This window comes from Bos taurus, chromosome 7 (assembly GCF_002263795.3).
Source record: "Bos taurus isolate L1 Dominette 01449 registration number 42190680 breed Hereford chromosome 7, ARS-UCD2.0, whole genome shotgun sequence".
Lineage (NCBI taxonomy): Eukaryota > Metazoa > Chordata > Mammalia > Artiodactyla > Bovidae > Bos > Bos taurus.
The window spans coordinates 90839116-90864770 of record NC_037334.1 but is presented as its reverse complement, the minus strand read 5'-3'; the positions used below and the strand labels follow the sequence as shown (position 1 = coordinate 90864770).

Genomic DNA, 25655 nt, shown 5'->3' with positions numbered 1-25655 from the left:
ATCTAGGTTGGTCATAAATTTCCTTCCAAGGAGTAAGCGTCTTTTAATTTCATGCCTACAATCACCATCTGCAGTGATTTTGGAGCCCCCAAAAATAAAGTCTGACACTGTTTCCACTGTTTCTCCATCTATTTCCCATGAAGTGATGGGACCAGATGCCATGACCTTCGTTTTCTGAATGTTGAGCTATAAGCCAACTTTTTCACTCTCCTCTTTCACTTTCATCAAGAGGCTCTTTAGTTCCTCTTCACTTTCTGCCATAAGGGTAGTATCATCTGCATATCTGAGGTTATTGATATTCCTCCCGGCAATCTTGATTCCAGCTTGTGCTCCTTCCAGCCCAGCGTTTCTCATGATGTACTCTGCATATAAGTTAAATAAGCTCCCTAAAACTATACTGGAGAAGGCAATGGCACCCCACTCCAGTACTCTTGCCTGGAAAATCCCATGGATGGGGGAGCCTGGTAGGCTGTAGTCCATGGGGTCGCTAAGAGCCGGTCACGACTGAGTGACTTCACTTTCACTTTTCATATTCATGCATTGGAGAAGGAAATGGCAACCCACTCCAGTGTTCTTGCCTGGAGAATCCCAGGGACAGGGGAGCCTGGTGGGCTGCCGTCTATGGGGTCGCGCAGAGTAGGACACAACTGAAGCGACTTAGCGGCAGCAGCAGCAACACTATACTAATCCTATTAGCAACTCTTTCTATTGCATACATGTCTAGTATACCTATTTGTTTGTATTACCTCTTAAGCTGTATTTCTGTACAGATAACTCTGCTCCTGAGAGTGCGACCTTGAGCAAGTTACTCTTGGGCAAGATTATTTCTTAACACAAATATAACAAGTCTCTATGATAAAGTTCTCTTTAATTTAATTTTATTTTTTTAAAGAAAACACATGTCCTTTCAGAAAGTTATCTTCTGGGAAATGAGGTAACACCAAAAATGATTAGCTCTTCTCAGGGAGGGGATATTTCTTTCCTCTCTGTTCTAGTGAGTATAGACAAGTTCCCATAGCAAATTCTTCATATATGTAGTATAGCAAATATAGTGCATATATATACTTTAAACATATCTGGGGGCAAAATGTATAAATTTGTGGAAAACAATGTCTTCAATCACGTAAAGAGTTGTTTATTGATAACTAAACATTATTTTGGGAAAGGAAGCCCTACTGAAATAAAAAAGAATAATTCAACAACAACAATTAATGAGTCCTACACTGACAGATTAAACACTGAATATGACATTTAAAAGCCTTTTGGATTTAATTAACTGTGAAGAAAAATATGTAGGTATTTTGAAACTATCTTATAGTGTGTCTTTTATAATTTTTAAGCTAAAAATTATGGCTTCTAGAAGTGAAAATTCAGAATTACAAGACTATATATTTCTACTCACTGACTATACTAAGTTTAACTGTCATTGTTTTATCTTTGTTAATTGTACAATTTAATCATAGATACCCTTTGTTTAGTAAAGTATATAAGATAATACAGTAACCACATCCCTAAAGCTTTTCTTTTCATTATTAAAGGAAAGTAATTCATATTATCAGAGTTAAATTTATACAAACAAATTTAACCCACAGCACTAACCATTGCTCAAGCTTTCTGGTATCTTGCGAATATCTGGAATGTTACATCTTGAGTCATAAATGCATAAACATCTGCTTCTCATAGCAAATATTACATAATATTCCACCTAATTATTTCACATTTTTAAAAATAAAAACATATTTAAAAATATAGTTGACCCTTGAGCAACATGGGTTTGAACTGCATGGATATGAGGACTTTTTTCACCGAATATATACTACAGGACTAGGCAATCTGAGTTTGTCTGGGGTTGGTTGAATCAGAGGCCACAGAATCTTGGATTTGGAGAAACCTAGGAAATGCAGGGAGAAGGCGATGGCACCCCACTCCAGTACACTTGCCTGGAAAATCCCATGGACGGAGGACCCTGGTGGGCTGCAGTCCATGGGGTCGCTAAGAGTCAGACACGACTGAGAGACTTCACTTCCACTTTTCACTTTCATGATTGGAGAAGGAAATGGTGACCCACTCCAGTGTTCTTGCCTGGAGAATCCCAGGGACAGAGGAGCCCCGTGGGCTGCTGTCTATGGGGTCGCACTGAGTCAGACACGACTGACACGACTTAGCAGCAGCAGCAGCAGGAAATGCAGGGCTGACTGCAAAGTTACACACAGATTAGGGGGGAGGTTGTTGTCTGTAGCCCTAAAGGTCAAGGGTCAACAGTATATGTAAAATCATTTTAAAATAATATGTATTTTTAACAACTAGGGTTTCACATAACTGTTGAATTTACCAAAGCTATGAATAAGTGTTGGTCTTCAGAAGTGCTTTTAGTGATTTTAATTTCTAAGAGATATCATCTCTACATAACCTAAATATATGTAGCAAATAAAGTACCATATAATTGAAACCTTTGAAATAAACCTATTGCCTACTTGCAAATCTGTTCAGAATACTTTATTAAATGTCAGCTGTGAAACTGTGTCAAGAATACAGGTAAACAATATTACAAGTTTCATTTAACCTCCCTAAATTTTTACAATCTGGTATTTTGCTCTCTGCTATGGCACACAACTGCATTTTTCCTAAGCAATCAAAAGCAAGCTGGAAGACTCTTTGTTCCTCAGTTGTAAATAATGTAATATAACTAGAAAAATGTCCTAAGAGGATATACTATTAATCATCATATTTTAATATGATTATTATAGTCACAAAACTTTAGCAAAGACTCGTAATCCTTACTTGCTTTAACTGGTATTGGATCATACATCATGATAGTGACCTTGTGGCAATCAGCATATATTTAGAAAATGATGGTTTGAAACTTATTTTTAATTCTTCAGTCTTATGTGGTTGTCTGGAAAAACTTCCCATAAGAGTCTACAATCTTACAATGGAAAACTGCTTAAAGATAATACTCCATTATCAATTTATCACATATCAGTAAATATTTATTGAGTGTTTATCATGTGCCAGGCACTGTGCTAAGTGCTGGAGATATAAAAATTAGTAACACTTGAGCACTAGATAAGACATGAAGTGTGCCCTTGAGAGGCCTGGAGCACTGCAGAAGAGATAATTAATGTACAAACTATATAAAAAATTGTTAAGGAATAGTGTTTTTATAAGGTGTTGTGTAAAAAGAAGAGAAATACATATTCCAAGCAGGCGGAGGAGAGGATGGTGACAGGAGCCTTCTTGGAGGAGGAACGGATAAATAAGCCTGCTGACTTGCTTGCAGTACGGCCTAGTAACTAAGCATGGGTTCAAATCCTAGCATCATCTTTTACCAGCTGTATAAGTTTGGACAACTTACTTTATCATCCCAACCTTGTTTCCTTATCAAATGGATGTAATAGTATTTACCTCATCGGGCTGTTAGGAGGACCAAATAAGAGTAGAAAGCACATAAGATGTACTTGTATTCTGGTTGTCATAATCTCTTTCTCACACCCCACTCAGCATACAGCCTGGGGGTTTCTAGACTTCTTGGCCAATGTACTCATGTCCCACACACCTATCAAAGAAAAACCTACTCCATCGTCACCCGTCTTCTGGTGTCAGCCAGGCTTTCCAGTCTCCTGAAAAGCTGGCCTGACTTGCGGTCATTACCAGACATACCTGCACCACGTTCATTCTTTGAACATGAGTCTGACCGCTGACGCATCTCTGGACTACCTGTCCACCACCACTTTCCTCTCCTTCACTGTTCCCCATATTCACCAGGGGACACATCTCGTGGCCTTCACCCCCATACTGCTCTCTGGTGGGTATTTCTTACCAGTGTTTTGGAAATTTTTATGCATTTCACTTTATCAGCTTTGCCCTCTTAACTATTAGCCACCATGTCTCCAAGCCAGTAGCCAATATTTATTTCATTTGGAGTTATCATTATTGCAGAGACAGAAAAAAAAAATGTGATTTGAATGCAAAATCATCAAGGTTTGTGAGGCTGAGGAATGCTAGTGCTAGAAAAAGAGTAACAGCTGGGCCTTTTGTTCTTTCCTACATTATTCTCTTTAGGATCATGACTCTTTTTTACAATCCAGGCTAATAATCTCCCACTGGCCACGCATCTATCAAGTGACTTTTTCTAAAAGATTTTCTCCTCTATTTGCAGAAAGACCTATGGGAGCAGCAGGGCTCAATTCAATTCTTCTTACACATTCACCTTTTTGAGACCTTTTACCAAATTTCACCCAAAAAATTCAAATGATAGCAGGAAATAATAAAAATAAATAACAAATTAAAGTTAAAAGACATTTTCCTATTCAAGTGATTCATGGAAGAAATAAAGTGTTCCTTATTCTAAGAGTGCAAAACATATGATGAGGTATTATAACTATTGAGCAAAAGGCTATCTGGCAGCTTCCCAAGTGGTGCAGTGGTAAAGAACCCGCCTGCCAATGCAGGAGACATGAGAGATGCGGGTTCAATCCCTGGGGTGGGAAGAGTCCCTGGAGAAAAAAATGACAACCTGCTCCAATATTCTTGCCTAGAAATTTTCACAAAAAGAGGAGTCTGGTGGGCTACAGTCCATGGTATCACAAAGAGCCAGACACGACTGAGCACACACAATCACACAAAAGGGTATCCACTCTAGCTTCCCAATTTTGTTTTTAACCTATACCTTACAAAATTGTTTTGGCTTTATCAAAGCATTACTATTAGCATACTTTCTAAAGACCAAGACAGACTATATTATTTTAATTTGTAAATTAGCTAGAATTTAATTCTGTTCCTCGCTTTGGATACTTCACTCCTGGCATCTTTACAACAACGTGTATCCACCATGCCAACAAAATCCTTCATGTACGTTTCAAAGTCCAAAATATTTTTTTAATCAGATATCCTGCAGCAAAATAATCAGAAATTCTTAAATGACCACAAAATGTTACAAGTTGAGTCAGAAAATTATAGTCGCCTCATGTTTTCACTGAAATGTACTAACTTAAGAAGTTTAGACATGAACTAAAAAAGACATTTAGGTTACAAAAACGAATATAACGCTAATTGCTGATGATCCACATATGAATTTACTAGGTCATAGATTGAATGTGTAATTTTAAGGTTTAGCTATCACCTAAACTGTTTCCTGACCCTGAAATAAAAAGTCACTTGAAATTCTTAAAATTCTGGAGACAGTGAGTGCTCAGGAAACTTCTAAACTTAAATTGCCCCTTCTCCTCACAGCTTTTCACACTGAATACGTCCTTCTATTTCTTCAATGTGGTAGCAAGTAAAATTCCTCAACAACAGAAATGACAGTAACATGAAAACCGAGCTGATTATAGATGGGTGAGGAGCAAGAATTCTCTCTTATAGCTTTTAAATTATGATAATAATTATTAACAGTAAATAAAACAGAAGGCAAACCTTTGGAAAATGCTTCCATTAAACAGTATTGAGAAGATAGTGGCAGTAAGTAACAAGTTTGGGTTTTTTTTTTAATCGTTCATAATGATCCTCTACATTAAAAGAAAAATATATAGATAACTAGAAAGGGAAAATACTTCAAGTAAGATACTGAATATGAAATCCTAGTTGGCCCAATATGAATTTGATGTAAAAAAATGGAGAACTGGTTCCTTTCAGTTAATACTTTGCCACTAAAACTCAACATCGATCAGAAAATATTAGTTATTATAATTAGAATTCTTTTATCCTCATTACATAATGATGTGCCTGGTCAAAAATCATAAAATAGTTCAGAAAAGAAATTTACCATTTCTGATCCTTCTTCTAGGTCTGATGCCACATGAGCCTGGATGAATAAACTTTTTCAACTCATCTAATTTAGCAAGCAAGCAGACTATACTCTTGGAGCCACTAATCAAATAAATCTGTTGTCAAAATATTCTACTGGACTCAAAAACAAAAATACAACCTGATTTAAAAAATGGGCAGAGGATCTAAATAGATATTTTTCCAAAGAAGACATACAGATGGCCAACAGTCAGATGAAAAGATGTTCAACATCACTATCAAGAAATGCAAACAAAAACCACAATGAGGTATCACCTCACACCCGTCAGTATGGCTATTATCAAAGAGACACAAAATAACAAATGTTATAGAGGACACAGAGCAAAGGGAAACCTCACACACTATGGTGGAACTCTAAACTGGTGCAGCCACAGTGGAAAACAGGAGCGAGATTCCTCAAAAAAACTAAGAATAGGACTACTGTATGACTCAGCTATTCTACTTCTGGGTAGCTACTTGAAGAACCACTAACTTGAAAACATACGTGTACCCTGATGTTCACTGCAGCATTGTTTATAATAGCCAAAATATGAATACAACCTAAGTGTCCATAGATGGATGAATGGATGAAGGTGTGTTATACATACAAAGTGTATAATTAGCTAAATGAGAATGAATTCAGCCATCTGCAATGACAGAGAATATCATGTTCCCCATCTGAACGAACCTGGAGAATATTACGCTAAATGAAATGTGTGCTGAGCATACTCAGCCATGTCCGACTCTTTGTGACCCCATGGACTGGAGCCCACCGGGCCCCTCTGTCCTTGGGATTCTCTAGGCAAGAATACTGGAGTGGGCTGCCATTTCTTTCTCCAGGGGATCTTCCCAACCCAAGGAGCAAACCTGCATCTCCTGCAAGTCTCCTGCATTAGCAGGAAGGTTCTTTACCACTGAGCCACCTGGGAAGTCAAGTGAAATAAGTCAAACGAAGAAAGAGAAATATCTTACAGTTTTACTCATATGTGGAGTATAAAACGAAAAAACAAGTGAACAAAAAAATTAAACAAAAATAAACTCAGACACAAAGATCAGATCTGATCTTACCAAAGGGGAAGGGAGTTGGAGGGTGGGTAAGAAAAGGGAAGGGAATGGTGATGAATGGTAACTAGACTTGTGGTGGAAATTATTTTGTAGTGTGCAAACATGTTGAATTATAATGCTGTATACCTAACACTTGGAGAAGGAAAGTGCAACCCACTCCAGTACTCTTGCCTGGAAAATCCCATGGACAGAGAAGCCTGGTAGGCTACAATCTGTGGGGTCGCAAAGAGTCGGACACGACTGAGCAACTTCACTTTCTTTCTTTATTTTCTTTCCATACCTAACACTTATGTTCCTTCTTTTTAAAGTTTAAAAATTGTGCTTGATAAGCAGCACTGTAATTGCTTAACTGGTAATGTTTTTTTTTTTACATGTACAGCTAGATGGAAATGTACCAAAATGGTAACAGTGGCATCTCTGGGTGAATAGAATACTTATGAATGATTTTACATTAAATCAAAAATAAGATTAAATGGCATTCACATAATACATATCACACTATTTCTTAATGATGGCAAACAGAAACCAAATTTGGTACTGAACTTTATCACAAAATCCACAAGACATCAAAACATTTATTAAGTAAAAAGAATGTATTAAACATACCATATAATTAATATAAAAAGCAAATCTTACTCATTTAGCTAATACTACGTATAGCAAATCTTACCTCTAATCTCCACATCAAAGTCAAATTTGTTGCAGCCTGAAGATGTTAAAGTTAAGCCACTGCTGCAAAATCTTGAAATGCAGAGTTAAGACTCAAAAAACAAACAAACAAAATCTCCCTTAGTTCTACAGCACTGAAGCCTGTCAGGTGTTAGTTAAAATAAGGAGTAAGCATGGAAGGAGTAAGCATGGACTTCCTATTTCTCCTTAAGAAACAGGTTCTGACGGCTGATACAGTTTTTCTTACAACCACAACACAAGACTTTCGGTTGAGATGCCTTGCTTTTAATGATACTCAGCATTTTCATATTATACATGGAAAACTCCAGACTCTGCAGTAATTTTGACATATGGCCTCAATATTATATCTTAAAAGCAACTGTCATTTGTCTATTATTGACAGAGTTGTTGAGCTTGAGTTTCAAACTTTACATAGTAAGGTGGAATAGCCAAGGAATTTAAAATCCAAGAAGGGACTTCCCTGGTGGTCCAGTGGTTAAGACTCCATGCTTCCAATGCAGGGCACATGGGTTCAATCCCTGGTCAGGGAACTAAGATCCCATATGCCATGAAGCCAGGCAAAAAAAAAAAAAAATCCAAGAAACAAATACCATAAGAAGAGATTCCTATACAATTTCTGAAGAATCTATAAAAAGGGGAGGAGGAACTGGTTATTCTGCCTAGTCAGAATTTTATTCAGCTGTTCCGAGTGAATCTAGTAGAGGGGTTAGAGGAAGAGAAAGAAGGCAACACAGCAGTGGGATGTCTTTCTGGGCCCAGAAAAGCCGCCTGTAACTCTATTTTGGCAACAGTGAGACAAGTTAACAATGCGAACAGAAGATGTACTTGACAGGAGTATAGAGAGTTAGAAGAGTAGATGGCATATGAGACGTTGGCAGGGGTGCAGTAGGAAAGAGTCTTGATGGTAAAGATGAATAGCTTAAATGTAACACAAAATACAATTAGGGCCCAGTGCAGCAAGTCCAGAAGCCTGAGACAATGGCTACAGGACAACATTTCAAGCTGTCCAAAGGGTAGATATTGAGATAAGGGGTCTTAAAAGGGGGAGGTTATAAGTCAGGAGGCAAAACATTTAAAACTTGGTCCAAGTGTTTTCACAGAAATGAAAACACAAGCAGGGATTAAGAGGTGCCAGTGGTGTTCATTTGTTGTTTGTTCCCGATGGTTTTATAGCTTGAATACACAGGAGGAGGAAAACAAAACGCAAAAAGTAAACTCAAGCTTAGGTGGTTAAGAAATAATCACATGACTGAATCCACAGAGAAGAGTGGTTATAATTAGGGTAAGTGAGTAGGATCTTGAGTCAAAGTGATAGGAATTTCTTGGCAACTTGTCAGTTACTAAAGTGTTTAGGAAGACATTGTAAAAAGAAAACAGAGAGAAGTAGAAAAATAATGACGAGAATGATTTATAATATCCTAAAAGCTTCAGACAGAAGGAATCATGTAATATAATGACAGGATTGAATCATTTAATGGGCTAAAAAATTTTCCCAAAATACAAGTAAATCTCTTCAGAATTCTTTTTGGTTAAATGGAATTCTAGTTGTCTTAAACAGCTGACTTATTTTTTCAGAAATAAGTTATACTCCATCTTACTAAAGAGATTTTAGTAAAGAGGTTTTAGTAAAGGAGAAATTTTACTAAAAAATTCTGAAGAATTCAACCATTGCTCACTGGCCCTTAATAATTTAAAATAACTTTGGTAGTAAAGGCCTCACCATAAACGTCACTTTTAAATCCATGCCCAAAGTCACCTGAACACTAGATATATAGTTTGACCTTACTGCTAAGCTAACACAAATTCACCACTTTCACCACTAGGTGGCAAGAAAAACCCAAATAGCACCAGTTATCAAGGGCAGTACAAGATCCCAAGTATTTGAACAGCTAGAAAAGCCACCAGGTGTCATCCAAGAGGGAAAAAAGACTATTCCCACTCACCACCACTGAAATACACCAATTCACAGTTTTAAGCAAAACCATCTAAGCTCCATCAGAGATAAATGTCCAGCCCATTAACTGTCAAAATAGTTTGCATATTTATATTCCATGTAAGCAATTTATATAATGCTCTTGACTCCAAAATACTGCCTTTCAACTAAAGGCAACAAATAATACTTAGTTTCTGGATTTAAAAAAAAAAAACAGCAAGACCAATGAGCTCAATGGGTCATGATTTAGAACTTCATCCTATCTGAATACACTGCACAAAATAATGTAAAGCAGTTTACACACAGTCGAAAATCTTCCAAAGAATATTTGGTTATGTATACATAATTTGAGATTCATATTCTTTTCTCCCCATTTCTCTCTTACAGGTAATTTCATTGATTCCATACAATCTAGATGATTTTATGCTGTTAAGCCTTGCTTCCCAGTGTGATACAGGAAAGCACTCCAATTTGTTAGCAAAACATTCTCAATAAAGAGACAAATGTACTTGTCCTTAAGATAGATGTATTATGTGAATTATTATGTTGAACTGTCCAAAGCTGAAAATCAAAATTAAACCTTCACAGAATTAAGTCCTAGTTATATAACAAATCATTCTTTTTTAAAAACCATCCTCTGGGCTTCACTAACTTCTAACAATGATTTTTCAATGCTGCTGTAAACATTATGTCAGCTAAAACACTATGTCATGCTGCTTTTATAAGGTGGTACATTTTTAGGCCAAATCCTATTCTTAACCCTCTGGACACAGGAGTTACAATCATGTCATACCCTGCAAATCTAGCTGTAGGTGGTGTCTCAAAAAAAGGATGGCTTCTTCCTTCAAGGAAGTGGTCAAACCTTTTTTCCCCTGGTGTCATCAAGCAAACATCTTGGTTGTTTTTCATTGCTATCGAATTAAGAGATGGAAGAGAAAGCAGTGGAGGAGAAAGCAAAATATAATGATTAAATTATAGATGCTTCTTTTCCTTGCTCCTTATTGCAATCTCTTAAGGTCTCGACTGGGTCATTTCCACCCTGCCTACAAGGCACTGGTCTTAAAAAAAAAAAAAAACCCAAGCCAAGAATGCTCTTGTCTACTGAACATTATCTCTTCTCTGGTTTTTATTACATTTTCTTTTGAAATTCGTTAAGATTATGCTCAGCGACCAGCCCTTGCCCAACCGGTTTCTCCCCTTCCCCCATCTCTCTACACACATCACTTTTTCCTCCTCCCATCCAGGCAAGTGGGCAAAACCCTGCAGGGCCGGGAACGCACGCTTCGGGCCGGTCACTCAGCAGTTTTATCCTTACTGGCCTTGGCAAACAGCTCCCCCCCAAAACCTTGTTCCCCGGTGGCCCCCTCGGCCATCATCTTTCTACTAGAGTGTGCTCAATTAGGGACTCCGGCTAGCACATCGAGAGTTTACGGTAGCCTGCCTACCAATAGGAGGCCACAATGCAGAGAAGTCTGGTTCAGCCTCCCGGCAGCCCCAGTGTCGTCCTCCCGTGGCTTTCACCTACTGTACCCGCGAGCGAGCAAACGAGCCAGGGAGCGAGCCGGGCGCGGGAGGGGGCGCGCTGGGAGGGCCGACAGCAGCCGCGGCGTGCGCATGCGCACCGGGGTTGTTTTTCACAAAGCTCCTCTTAAAGTGAGCTGGCAGCTTCCAGCCGCCCGTCTTTGTAAGGAGACCACTGAGACTCGCAGAAGCGCGGAGCAGCCAGCAGCCTCTGTGCTGCCCCGACTTTTTAAGAAATCTCAATGAACTATTTGTAAAGAAGCGCTGATCTGCCTGCAAGCTTTTTGCACGGCAAAGACATCGATCAGTGTTAAGTGAGGATCACATCATATATGTGATCTTGACTTTTTTGTCTTACATTATATTTTTTATAGATTTTGTTATAAACATGGTGCTGGGAAAGGTAAAGAGTTTGACAATAAGCTTTGACTGTCTTAATGACAGCAATGTCCCTGTGTATTCTAGTGGGGATACAGTCTCAGGAAGGGTGAATTTAGAAGTTACGGGGGAAATCAGAGTAAAATCTCTTAAAATTCATGCAAGAGGACATGCGAAAGTACGCTGGACCGAATCGAGAAACGCCGGCTCCAATACTGCCTACACACAGAATTACACTGAAGAAGTAGAATATTTCAACCATAAAGACATCTTAATTGGACACGAAAGAGGTAAGTTGTTTTTTGTTTTTTTTTTTTTAACATTGGTAAGAAATTATTAGACCTTTCTTTGCAAAGTACCTTTTCAATTTTTCTGAGTTAATGTAATCCTGCTCCTAGCATAACATATAGCAGTTTGATAAAGGTTAGCAAAGTTAGAAGATTTGGATTCTCCTTGACATTCATCGTGTGTTAAGCCGTAACGCATGCAGGCATCTGCAAAGTGACTGCAAACTGCACTTATTCAACTACCTCTATACCCGGCTTGGTTTGTGCCATACGCATTTGGAATCCATTTCAACCTTACATATAAATTATGCTTAAAACCGATTCAGTAATTTTACTTTTATATTTTCAAATGAATTGCTAAAGGCTGCAGTCCAATATTAGATTTTTCCCTTATACGCTGCAACCTGACATCTTAAAAACTAAGCTTCAATGAATAACACTTTAAAGTGGGTTAATAGGTGTATTTCATTTTTTAATATTGACACGCAAAAGACTTTTAGAGAATTGACCGTAGTTCTTTGATAAAGGGTTTCTGTGGCTTATTTTGACATATGGTATCAACACCCCACGTGTTTTTTCCCTATTCTTTCCAATTCCTTCAGAAATTTACATCAGGCGTTCTCTGTTTTAAAGGACAGCACCAATCATGACGATGTGTTAAAAATCAGTTTTAGAAGCCATTTAGGGTCAGAAATTTTCTTTTCCGAGCATCATGCCGAACTTTGGAACGTGGATTCAATGAAACCCCTGCCAGTCAAATGGAATTGAAAAGTATTCGGCTCATTGGATTTGATTTTTGGTTAGAAAAGGAAGATAAAGGGTTGTCAAAGGGAAAGGGGGTCCTGAGATTTCCAATCTATTGTTTAAATGGTTACATTGTGGAAATATAGGAGACTCTAAGCTTGTTTTTCTAAGTTTCCACCCTTTGTTAGAAGCGGTTCAATCCTGTTTCGGACCAGTTCTGGGGGGTGGTGAGGAGGGGCGCTTGTTCTGCTCTCAGCAGATTGGTTACACGCGTCAGGTGGTGGCGATGACTTAATTCCTAGCCCAAGAAGAATATAATGTGAAAACTGGTTATGTAATTTTGTGCTTCTCCTTTTTAATGCAGTATTTAGTTCGAATGTTGAAATTTTTTAAAAAATAGAGCACGTTTTTAACTTTTTTTTAATTGAAAAATACACACCCATGAGGAAGTGCTAATTGAACTAAGGCCAAGTGTGGAAACGTAGGGTGCTTTGAATTACAGCATGAATGCATTTTTAAAGTATTAAGATGAAATTAGTCTTTTAATTGCGTTTTCAGTTACACACAGATCATTTGCATCCTGAAATAATTTCTAGTTAATCTCTCCAAGCACTGACAGTCATAAGAAATGGAACTGCCTAATGACAGTCCTGGTATTGGCTGAACAGGACGCCCAGGAGTTTGTATTTGATCCTTCCTTGACTAGTAGCTTTTTTTAAGATGGGTTAGAAGAAACAGGTTTTTAAGGAGTTGTGGTGTGCAGTGGGGTAAAAGTAGAATAATAATACGACTTACGGGGACAAACACAAATTTCAAATGCTTGCACCACGGTTTCATAGTAAAGAACACTATGTTGCACCCCTCGGGACACCCCTCAACCCCTGCAAGCATGGACGAGCTCTTCGGCTTGGAAGAGTTTCAATGACTTTAGAACTGGGACCTCTCAAACTAGCCTGGTAACTGAGGCCCCGCCCCGGGCGGCCGGCGATAGGCGGAGCCGGGTTTGTTAGCCTGTTGCTAAGGCGATGCCAGGCTCTGATTGGATTGGGCGCAGGCGGGTGGGGAGAGAAGGCTCGCCGGCTGGGGCGAGGCTTGGAACCGGCGTGCGCCGGTAAAGGTCCCTCCTGAGCCGCCGCTGCCCCCGCCCCTTCTCGAGTTCCTGCCCGGGCTTCTGGAAGCGCACGGGGCTCCTGTCACATAACGTTCTCCCCCGCTCACCTCACCCCTCTTGCAGACCTGGAAAGGGACGAATTCAGGTTTCAACAGAGAGGAGAGGCAAGCCTTCCAGGTGCCAGGTGGCCCTGGGCGCAACTTTTTAGCTGACAGTTCTCTCACGGGGGAAGTTGGGTGGGCCGGGTTAGCCGGACCCCATTTTCCAGGTTTCTCAGGTGGATGTTGTTAGGAAGCTCCTTTGAACGCTTGTCCCCCCTCGCAGCTGAAACAAAAGCATGTTGCCTGGTCTCTGCAGTCACCAGACGGGCTACCTTGATTTGCCCTGAGGGGAGAGCGAGCCCCCAAGGCTGCGGGACGGGGAAAGTGACACGAACATCGAAGGGAGGGTTTGGTGGGGGCCTTGGCAAGTATTCCCTGTCACCACCACCCCCGCCATTGTTCCCCCCACCACCGGGCTTTTGCGTCCCTTCGCCGCCCCCGCCCCCATTTCCTTTGCCGCAAATGTAAAGGTGTCAGGGTGGCCCGAGCCAGATCGAACCGGTCACCGGCTGGGGCGTGTAAAGCGGAAGCGCTGCGGCGCGCGGGCCCCGCCCCCGTCTCCCCCGGCCGCCAGCAGGCTAGGCTGCGCGAGCGCGAGCGCGAGCGCCGCGCGACATATGCCGTATGTATAGCGGGGCGCGCGGGCGGCGGCGGCGCGCGGGCGGGCCGGCTGGGATCTGCTCGCGCCGGTTTAGGCCGGTCCTCTCCTGCTCCGGTCTAGTTCTTGATTGACAGCCCAGCACTTGTTTACCACGGCGGGGCCGCAGCCGCCGCTCGCCTCAATGAGACTGCTGAGCTGGCACAAAAAGGGAGCGAGAAGGGAAGAAAAGGAGAGACAGGGAGGCAAACTTTGGCCGTCTTCAGGAGGGAGCGGTTTTAAATGGCCCCCAACTCATCAGCCGGCTTTCAGGGCCGAAATCCCGGAGAGAGAATTTGCCGGGGGGGGGGGGGGGGGGGGGAATACTGGTGACAGAAGACTGAGTCGTGATGGTTATTGAATAAAAGGTATCCACATATAGGCACCTTTCCCCCCCCCCCGAGGGAAGCATGTTTTTTGTGTGTATTTATTACTTTTTTGAGGGAAAGTTAAATGATAATAGCCGTTTCTGATAGCCTCCTAGTTAATGATAAAGGTTTCTACACCGAGGAAACTGCGTTAATAGACATTTATGTAATTAAATGACCTAGTTAGAACGCTTCAGAAAAGCATGTTAAGAATCCAGAACCCCTCCCATATTTCCCTGTGGTGGTTTTTTTTTTTTTTTTTTTTTGGTTTTTTTTTTTTTTTTTGGAGATATTTTGAAAAAGAACCTATTTGATCAAAAGAAATTGGATATAAAATCAAAGGTCATCCTGTTTTTTTCTAGCATTTCTAGCATTTTTCTAGCATCTTCATTTTTCAAGGATGTGTGACCTGTGTTTTCCCGTGAAGCAGGCACATTTTAAATCTAAGGTACATCTTATATATGTGCGAATTTTTAGCTATGAGACTGAGGTCATAATTTTAGGTTCAGTAAGAATTTTTATTTTTGACTATGAAACCGACGTTAAAATCACTGTTCCTTTTTTTTTTTTTTAAACTCCCAACATCTACTTGGCAGTTTTCTAATCATTTGAGTTTTCACATTCACATTTTCCATATAAAAACACATTTTTTTTAAAGGTTTACATGAATAGTTTTCATTTTATATATAGGCTTATTAGGATAAATTTAAGTAAATGGTTGAAGACAAAGGTAACATCTTAGTATGAGATTTGAGGTCTGAGTCTTTTAGCCTGTAGGATGTTAGCTGTAAATGCTTTGCAGTTTAGGTTGTTTTCCATTAAAAAATCACCTATGGGGTATAAATATTAATTATCCCCATTCTACAGATGAACCAGCTGAAGACAAGAGTTTTATTTTACCCAGAGGAAGTGATGGAAGTTGGAATTAGAATTCAGATCTCTCACACTCCAAAGTTTGTGGCCTTACTTAACTATGTGAGCATCTTTGAAGTTCTGACATCATGAAGAGAGTGTGAAGGTTTATTAATAAATTTTTTGTTTTCTGTTTTAGATGATGATAATTCCGAAGAAGGCTTCAACACTATTCATTCAGGAAGGCATGAATATGCATTCAGCTTCGAGCTTCCACAGACGTAAGTATTTTGTTAACAGGCGTTTTTCATAAACATACTTTCTTTTAAAATGAAACATTGTATATTTAAATATTTTTAGTTTTAAAAAAACCCTTTTCATTACTGAAATTTTCTAGAGGAAAACAATATACTAAAAAAAAAGAAGCTATTTTTTAATCTGGAGTGGCAAAATTATAGAAAGCAAACCTCAATATTCCGTCCCAGGATTTGTATGGTGTTTAAAAGTATTTCATTTAAAGTGAATGAATTGGAAGGTGCTAGTCAAATAGTAAGCACTTAATAGTTCACCATCAGCATTAGCTGAAAAAAGAGAACATATCAAGTCTGTCATTTAGTAGTTTATAAAAAGTAAGTGTTCTGTCCTTTCTACTGACACTTAGCAACAGCAGTAAGCTAAGAAGGTCAAAAAAATTAGGAATATCCTAACTTTAGAAGTAATGTGTGTTTATGATATGAATTCATTAGCTTCTGTGCAAGGAGCTATTGAGAATGTCACACAAGAGATACTGTGATCTAGACTTAAAAGAAAATGTCAATCAGATATCTTAATGTAAGGCCTGGAATATAGGATGAAAGGAAGAAGGAAAGTAAAATATACATAATGTAATAAGGTATTAGAGGAAATTATACAAAAAGCAGTTTTTAAAATAATGCCTTAACATATTAAAGTGGTACTTGTAATGTTTGATTCTGAAAGATAAACTTGAATTACAGAAGATTTTGTCAAGTGCCAAATGTACATAATTCTGTGTGTTCTTTAATTCTAGTACTTATTATATGTGGATAGAGTTCATAAGGAGTATTTTTCAGAGTATCGTATTGCTGAAGAACATTTTTAATACAATACCCTAATTACTAAGAGAAATATTTTAAGTTCGTAAATACAATAGGGCTAATACAATTGGGCCTGAATATTTTCAAAGGATGAAGGTGATTTAATATAAATATATATTTTAATTCTTTCAATAAGCCACAGTCATTTAAAATAAACTGTAGAAGTCTTGCATAGATCCTGCATTTTATTTCTCTGTGCTATACAAATTAATGCAGAAGTCTAAAATGTAAAACAAAAAGTAAACACCACTACTCCTCAAAAAAACTAGCACTCTACCTTGTAAATAAATGAAGCTTGTGCATTTTTCTGATGAAATATGAAAAGGAGACTAAATTAACTAAAATAAAATCTTCCACAAGTAATAAAATCCGAGAGTTGAGAAGAATTCTCATTCTTTTGACACAGGTCAACGGAAGAAATCCTTTTTCTTTTTAAGTCTATAATGTAGTTAGAAAACATGGCCAAAAAGAGTTAGAATATAAGTAAATTAGGAAATGGAAAGCATTTTTTTAAGAGATCAGTGGACTTAATGAAATGTAAAAAGCTTTTGAAGCCATGATGACTATTCCAGACCTTTTCTGGATCTTAATTAGTTGCTATAATAGGAAATAGTAATTTTTAGCTAATGAAAAATGGAGCACCATAGGGAGTTTGGTCTGAATGTTTAACCAGAGTCTAGAATTTCTCAAGAGAAATAGTTAAACAATTCTTAATTTTATTTTTAAACTAAAGTCTTGACCTTTTCAAAAACTGTTCATTTCCAGACTTTGATAATTTTGCCACCAGCATTAAAAGTAGCCTCTTCTTAGTTTAAAGCAATTGTATTCTTCTGGCTTTTTTTAACCAAATTTCTGCAATATTTGACAATTATCTATTTTATTATTTGGAAGGTTCCCCCCCCCTCCCCCCCAGTGACTTATCCCTTTGGAAATATAAATTACACCTTCAATACCTCATTGGTGTATAAACATATAATATATTAACACTTCTATGCTGACCTGCTGTATAATTAATTAAAAAGAGGTGTAAGATTAATATATGATCTTTATATTCTGCACAGACCACTTGCTACCTCATTCGAAGGCCGACATGGCAGTGTGCGCTATTGGGTGAAAGCCGAATTGCACAGGCCTTGGCTTCTACCAGTAAAATTAAAGAAGGAATTTACAGTCTTTGAGCATATAGATATCAACACTCCTTCATTACTGGTAAGAATTGACTGAATTCTTCATTCTCTGTTTTTGGCATATAAATACCAAAGAATAATCACCTACTCTATGTATTCTTTACAATTTATAAATAGTAACTTTATTTTTAAATTACGTAAATATTTTCCAAACTACAGTGAAGAGCAATACTAATTAATGCAGAATATGCTCATATTTTCTGATATTGTAATAACTTGAAGTAAATATTTAAAATAAGACCAATATTTGGTATGAAATATCTCTTAACTCAGAAGATAACAACAGTAACAAAAATAAATCTGTTCCCTGGATACTTTTAGTGGAAAAGGAACAGTAATATCAATTATTACTACAACAATATCACTTAACTTGAAAATATTATAATGTAAAATTTGTACTGCATTGCATTACTCCAATATAGGGATAGTTGTCAAATCATGGGGAGATTATTATTTTCATGAAAAAATTTAAATTCTGTTTTAAAGAAAATCTTTCTTAATTGCATTTTTTCACAAGTTTCAAATTCGAATTCAAAAACTTTACTTGGTTTAAACAAATAATAACATCTTTACACAAATAAGAATCAGTCTTAAAAATGAATTTTCTTTTTTTTACATTCTGGGTTTTACATTTCTCAAAGAAAGATGTTATCATTTGAGATTATAACCAAGTTGCTTTCCAAACTGCCTTTTTTTTTTTAAGGCAGTTTAAATAGAATGTGGAAAGGGTTTTTTTGTTTTTTTTTTTTTAAGTTGGCTTTTAATTACTGTATGTAGTGTGTGCTAAAACTGTTTATGAAATATGTTAAGCCCTTTTTTCTTTAATTGAATGGAAACTTGTATAAAGACAGAAATACCAGTATAAATCAAAAGCTGTCAGTTGGTGGAAAAGTATATTTGCTACAGAACAGCAACACTGCTTTTAATGTAAAATTATTTAGGAATTGAGGATTGTATTTTAAAAATTTTATTCCTGTCTCAATTCATACCTTGATTTTTTTCTCTAAATTTATATCTTACAGTCACCCCAAGCAGGCACAAAAGAAAAGACTCTCTATTGCTGGTTCTGTACCTCAGGCCCCATATCCTTAAGTGCCAAGATCGAAAGGAAGGGCTATACGCCAGGTACGTATGAGGTGGACTCCCACCAAGACTGATCTTTCTTCATTTAACTTCTGTGCATGAATTTACATTTTTTTCTACTAAATGCAAAGATGGTACAGTATTCTTTGGTAAACTGTCGTAAATTGTGCTTATCCAGTTTTCTTTTGTGAATTGGAATGTAGTCTTGTTTTTTAAATAGCTACTGTCAGTGTGTAGTTGATTTTTAAAAGTTACTTGCTGCTCTTAGGGTGGCTTCTTAATCGGTATGATTCATTGAACTTTCAAACTTTAGTCCAAGAATCTACATTTGTTTTGGGGTTGGTTGGTTGTTTTTTAACAGTAGATATATATATATATATTTTTTTTTTTTTCCTGTAGGTGAATCAATTCAGATATTTGCTGAGATTGAGAACTGCTCTTCCCGAATGGTGGTGCCAAAGGCAGCCATTTACCAAACACAGGCCTTCTATGCCAAAGGGAAAATGAAGGAAGTCAAACAGCTTGTGGCTAACTTGCGTGGGGAATCCTTATCATCTGGAAAGACAGAGACGTGGAATGGCAAGTTGCTGAAAATTCCACCAGTCTCTCCCTCCATCCTTGACTGTAGTATAATCCGTGTGGAATATTCACTAATGGTACGTACAGATTTAAGGGTTTCGAGTGGATGTTTTCTGAAGTTTTAATGTCATAAGGGTATCATTTTTGTCTTATATCTAGAATATGATTTTTTTTTCCATATATGATAGATATAGTTACATGTAATTCTTTATATAACTTGGACTATAGTTACTCATTTTACCTGAGGTCAGTGTACCATATAACAGTGTACATAATGGAGACATTTTTCAAGTATATCATTAAAAAATGAAGTAGATGAGGACCTCAGACAATAGATTGGGTTATTTCTTCTTAAAAGAAATAGTGCTTGGGATTCTAAACCTAACATTTCTTTTTATTGTCTAGGTATATGTGGATATTCCTGGAGCTATGGATTTATTTCTTAATTTGCCACTTGTCATTGGTACCATTCCTCTACATCCATTTGGAAGCAGAACCTCAAGTGTAAGCAGTCAGTGTAGCATGAACATGAACTGGCTTGGTTTATCCCTACCTGAAAGACCTGAAGGTAATAATTTGATAATGCGTATCTAAGCTTAATCTGGTATTTGCGAGAAAATAATTTTGCTTCTGATATTTTATGATTAGATAAAATTTGTCTGTATTGAAGAATGGGGTGTGCCCCTAATGTTAGATTTAAAATGTATATTTCCCTAGTTTTAATCACAAGACAGATTATTATTATTTTACTTTGACATTCATTTTTAATACCTTCTATTCTGTGTATTTTGACATGCATAAGAACATGCTGTTCGAATTGCGTGTATCTTTTTCCTTCAGCACCACCCAGCTATGCAGAAGTGGTAACAGAGGAACAAAGACGGAACAATCTTGCACCAGGGAGTGCTTGTGATGACTTTGAGAGAGCACTTCAAGGGCCACTGTTTGCATATATTCAAGAGTTTCGTTTCTTGCCTCCACCCCTTTATTCAGAGGTAAGCATCACACCCTCAAGTACAAAATGGGCTGACTCTTACTAAGCAATATTGCAGAGTTTCTGAAAATACAGTTAGGTTTTGATCATCATGGTAAGAGAGAAATAAATAATTTTGAACAACAGATTAAAAGTTAGATTGTCAATACTTAATACAAAGTCTGACCCAGCATTGGACTGGTCTCTTATATTATTGGCTAAATAAAGATAATGATCTAACCTAATGCTTGTAACATGCCAGTTAAAGGAATAAATATTTTAAAGCATCTGTAGAACTGGCATTTGCAACCATTGATTAGATAGCTAGAATTTATCTTACTCGTCATCCTTTTTAATTTTTGTATTTCCGCATTCTCAGTGATAGGGGAAAATAACATTTGCAGTAACGTACTTAAACAGCATTCCTACACGGTTAGATTATTTTTATTCGTCTCAAGTAACTAAGCACTTATATGAATAAAACATGGCCCTTATTTGGGAGAAGTGTACAGACTGGTGAGAAAAAAAACTAAGAAGCAAAATATTACATAACAACGTGATAGGAATGCACAGTTCATTTGAGGAGCAGCTTATTGGGTCTTGAGGCTTCCCTAAGAAGGTGATTGTTAAGCTGATTCTTAAAGAGTAAATTTTCTCAAAATATAGAATATTCCAGGCGGGAAGAAAAATAGGAGTTGGGGAGAAATCCAGCAATTTCAGGACACTTCAGAATGTATACATATGCATATATGTAATATGCATTGTAAGAGACTTTTAGAATTGGCCTTGATAACAATATATTACCAGATAACTTTTTAAATCACTGGAATCAGCTTTTGTTTCTTTGTTGCTATAGTTTAGACAGCTATTTTGCAGTGAAATACTACTCCCAAGAAAGATACAAGAGGATTGTTTCACTCTTCTACAAGTTGTTTTTATTTTTTTCCCCTTAATTCCGTGACTAGAAGAGTCAATTTTCATTTGGATGTGATTAATATGAAATCCACTGTATTCATTGATTATAGGATGTTCCAAAATCTGTTCTGTTCTCTGCAAATTCTTTTTTGCACATAGTTTTTTTGTCTCACTATTTCAGTTCATGAAATTTTTCATTAGATGCTAAAAGTATCCTCCCACTTGTTAGAAATACTTTCACTACATTTTTATTTTGACATTTCTGTCTTGGTTATTAAGTTCCTCATTTGTGATTTGATCTGAGGCATCTTAGTTGTACAACAGGCATTTTTAAAGAATGGCAATCTTAAGTATCCACTTTTAAGCAATTTGTCATAAAATTCTACCTTCTTTTAAAATGAAGTAAAGCTAATTAAAAGAATATAAAACTTTTAAAAGGCTAAATTGGTTCAGGATGTGATTTAATTGTTTAACATCTAGTCATATTGGGGATGGGGGGATTCTTGATTGTATTAAAGCTATTTTGAATTTTTTTTTTCTTTAAAGGATAGTCATTAAAAAGAAAGAAAAGTTGTTAAGTGCATATGAATGTCACTACAGAAAGAGGCAAAATCGGCTATCTATGGAGCATTTGAGTTCATCATTCTTATTTCTTGATACACACTATATTTATTCCTAGGCTCTCTCTGGGGCTTTAGGCTCATGAGCTATCACCTCAAGTAAACACCAAGAACATTGTTTACACAACTACATTCTTCCCAAAGCCTAGGGAAAACATCAGTTGACTTTTTGGTAATAGGATGAAATGGAAACTATAGGAGAAAATCATCTCTGTGAAAATGTTGGCCATTATATATTTAAGTCTTAAGTTCTATTAAGTGCTGAATAAAGCTCCTGTTATCTGATAAAATATTACCCTTAGCTTTTGTTAAATAAAACTATCCTGGCATACCTCTACAAATATAATTGTTAATCTAGTAATTGAATAGCAAGTCCTTCATAAATGATACTAATCCTTTCTTCCCCATACAAGGCCTTTATGTTCATTCTGATTACAGCATTCAAAATATTAGCCTGTTTGCTACATTCTTACTAAATGCTATCAGTTAACTTCGGTTTTGAGGTTTTTGTTTCTGTTTTTTTCCCTTTCTAGATTGATCCAAATCCTGATCAGCCAGCTGATGATAGACCATCTTGCCCCTCTCGCTGAAGGAATACTTGGTTAAATCAAGTTGATGTGGGTTCTGAACTGTATCTCTTCCCTTCCCGGCTGAGGACAGAGAAGTATCTTGGAAACATGTTTTCAGAGGAAGTGGAATAGCTTTTGCCCAGAAAAATGGCAAACATGAAACAACCAGTGATCACGCTTTAGAAGCCTACAGCAACATTCTAGGACTGCTCCAACATGCTTGAAGATCTAAGCTTTTCTCCTTTAAAACTGGCACATACTAAGAGCAGTCTTCTTAGCCTATGGTCATACGTGTCAAGACACCACGTTGTAAAGAGGGATGATTTCCTTCTTTTGATTTGAAAATTTGCACATGCTCAATGCTTACATTGTGCGGTTCAATGTCACTACAGCTTTTTTTTTTTCCATTTATGCCAGACTCTTGATACTCTTTTAAAACTTGTTTGTGGTGAGCACAACAAGGAACAAAAGAAAGCTTTGAAAGAAACTTTAACATGAAAAAAAATGCACTGACATTTTTTATTTAATATAGCCTGGACTTTACCTGCGTATGCACATGCTCAGAATTGTCCTACTAGGCTGACCATGTATCACCTCTTCAGCTTGGATCCTATTGTGGATTTATTTACAAACATCAAATGCCTTCAAGCCAATCCTTCTTGCTGTATGTTTGCAGCCTACTGTGGTAGATAAGCAACAGATATGTGGGAAAAGAGATAAGAGGAGGAAGCTAATAGACTTTGTCAAGATTGTATACCTTCTTGGTTTCTTTTAAGAATTTGTTGCCTTTCTACTATTACAGCAAAGCAGCATTTTGTTATTGACTGCCTAAAATCACTTAATCTCAGGTGAACGCATCACTTGCCAAACTGTTGGAATGCTATTTGTGTTTTGTTGCACTGTTGAGTTATTTTTTGTTTGTTTGGTTGGCTTTTTGGAGAGGGAAATTTGGAAAAGGGACATACACAAAAGTGATAACCCACCCGCATTCCCTTTTTATCATTACATATAAGAAGAAGCTAGCAGAGCTGAGAATGGAGTCAAGAAAGGCAGTATGGCAGGCACCAGCAAAGAGTTAAGGGCTGTTGCTCTTACAAATTATTGTTATTTTTTATTATTATTTTAAAAGTATGGAAGTTTTCCGGTCACTGGAAAGGAGGAGAAAGTGCATTTATTTTTATACAGAGTTACTTAATTACCTCCAAAACACATATGTTGGAAATCATTTTTGCTGGTGCAGGGTATTTTCATGAGCAGGAATATGGATGTTCAGATTATGAGAGAGCTCATTTTATACATTTCCTGTCCTGCTCAAGCTTCACAGCTTGAAAGCCCCAGTATATTATAAAAGTATAGAATGTAAAAATTAGAAATACTAGAATATTTGTTGGAATCGTTATTTTTTTTGTTTTTGTTTTTTTAAACAAAAGTATGTTTTTCCATAACCTAAAGAAGATTTTGCTAAATGAGAGAAATCATTCACTTTGAGTATAGTTATGAAGAATGATCACATCACTAAATTACAACTTGTGTGAAAGATAATTTACAGTTGGCTCATAAATATACCAGCATTCATTAAGACCCTTAAAACTGCATTTTCCAAGGTACCAAGTGTACTGAATGTCTTTATTTTAGAAGGATTTCAGCTCTGATTTTTTTTTTCTTTTTTTAATGAAAATCAGCATCTCTGATGTTGCAGCATATGTGTGAAATGGGTCTTATATCTATCCTGCCATTTAATCCCACAGTTAATAAAGTGGCTGAAAATAATAGTAACTCTGGCTTGGTGCTTGACCTGGTTAAATACTGTCTTAAAGCTTCATACAAAACAAATAGGCTTTTCCATAAGTGGCCTTTAAGAAAACATGGAAGACAATTCATGTTTGAAAAATGCTGACAGGGTGAAGAAAGCCCATGTAAAAATGAATCGCGTTTTAAGTGATTCGGTTAAAGGGTTTGGGCTCCCGTAGCAAACTAATACTAGATAATAAGGAAATGGGGGTGAATATTTTTTTATTGTTGTTAAATCATTTTGTGAATGTCCCCCTCAAAAGAAGCTAATGGAATATTTGGCATAAAGGGCATTTGGTGGTTTTTGTTGGGGGTGGGGGGGGTGGGTTGTCAGAAAATCCCTTTTCTTTTCTCTCTTCTTATGTCTAACTGACTAGGGAACAATTGTTGATATGCATAGCATTGGAATACTTATCACCATATACTCTTATAAATAACACTTGAGGAAGGAATGACCAATATTCTAATAATTGGCACTGGGTCACAAAATGTGATACAATTTTAAATATATAAAACTTTATCAAATAAAGTTTTATTTCCCCCATTATTCCTTTACTTTCTTACTTAGAGGCATTACTCTTTTCTAAATATTGGTCAATTCTTGATATAAGATATGAGCTTCACAGGTGTATTCCAGTATTCAAAGATAGATTCCTGATTTTTCAATTAGGAAAAGTAAAATCCAAAATGTTAGCAAAACGAAGTGCAATATTAAATGTTTGCTTTATAGATTATATTCTATGGCTGTTTGTAATTCCCTTTTTTTCTTCTCTTTTATTTGGTGCTGAATATGTCCTTGTAGGCTGTTTTAAGAAAACAACATGTGGGAAATGATTTAATTTTTCCTATTGCTCTTCCTTGTGGAAAATAAAAGTGTTTCTTTTTTTTTTTTTTTTCTTTTTTATAAAATTGTTTGGAGATTTATTTGAATTTTAATCATTTCAGTAACTCATCATACATGCAAACACTATTAAGACTACAATTAGGGAGTTCCCTGGTGGTCTAGTGGTTAGAATCAGGCTCTTTCAGTGCCGTGGCGCAGGTTCAACCCTAGTTGAAGAACTGAGACCCTGCAAGCCCCAAAAAGTAAAAAAAAACAAAAAAAACTTATTTTAAGCCTTGCTGGATAAGAATTGTTTCTAGATCTCTACTAGTGGAGAGGAATTTTTTAATACAAATTATCATTGTTTTACTTAATTCATTAAGTGATAGATGCTTTTTTTTTTTTTTTTTAGTTTAGAAGTTCAGTATGTTTCCATGTTATAATATGAACCAGACTGAACCAGGTATGTTTTCACTTCTCAGGTACTAACTCTGATGTGTCCCAAGTTTCTAGTATTTCAAGAGCACAT

At 37.0% G+C, this 25655-nt stretch overlaps 1 protein-coding gene across 5 annotated transcripts; it reads left to right on the top strand.

Moving 5' to 3' along the window:
• Positions 1-11150: 11150 nt before the first annotated feature.
• ARRDC3 (arrestin domain containing 3) lies at positions 11151-25190 on the top strand. Of its 5 annotated transcripts, none has more exons than NM_001076257.2 (8): positions 11151-11661; positions 15671-15752; positions 17648-17795; positions 18796-18898; positions 19256-19512; positions 19841-20003; positions 20276-20430; positions 22477-23346. In NM_001076257.2, the coding sequence occupies exons 1-8, from the start codon at positions 11382-11384 to the stop codon at positions 22531-22533; spliced, it is 1245 nt and encodes a 414-aa protein (NP_001069725.1). In that variant the 5' UTR covers positions 11151-11381; the 3' UTR covers positions 22534-23346. The 5 variants fall into 5 exon arrangements, with proteins under 5 accessions (NP_001069725.1, XP_059744336.1, XP_059744337.1 ...); XM_059888354.1 differs by lacking the exon at positions 17648-17795 and adding an exon at positions 15487-15572 and having other exon boundaries at positions 11571-11661; positions 22477-25190; XM_059888353.1 differs by lacking the exon at positions 22477-23346 and having other exon boundaries at positions 20238-20391.
• The last annotated feature ends 465 nt before the right edge of the window (positions 25191-25655 follow it).

Coding starts and splice junctions, on each gene's coding strand:
- ARRDC3 (NM_001076257.2), top strand. CDS start 11,382: ATGGTGCTGGGAAAGGTAAAGAGTTTGACAATAAGCTTTGACTGTCTT. Junction 11,662..15,670: donor CTTAATTGGACACGAAAGAG/GTAAGTTGTTTT, acceptor TTTCTGTTTTAG/ATGATGATAATTCCGAAGAA. Junction 17,796..18,795: donor TCAACACTCCTTCATTACTG/GTAAGAATTGAC, acceptor TATATCTTACAG/TCACCCCAAGCAGGCACAAA.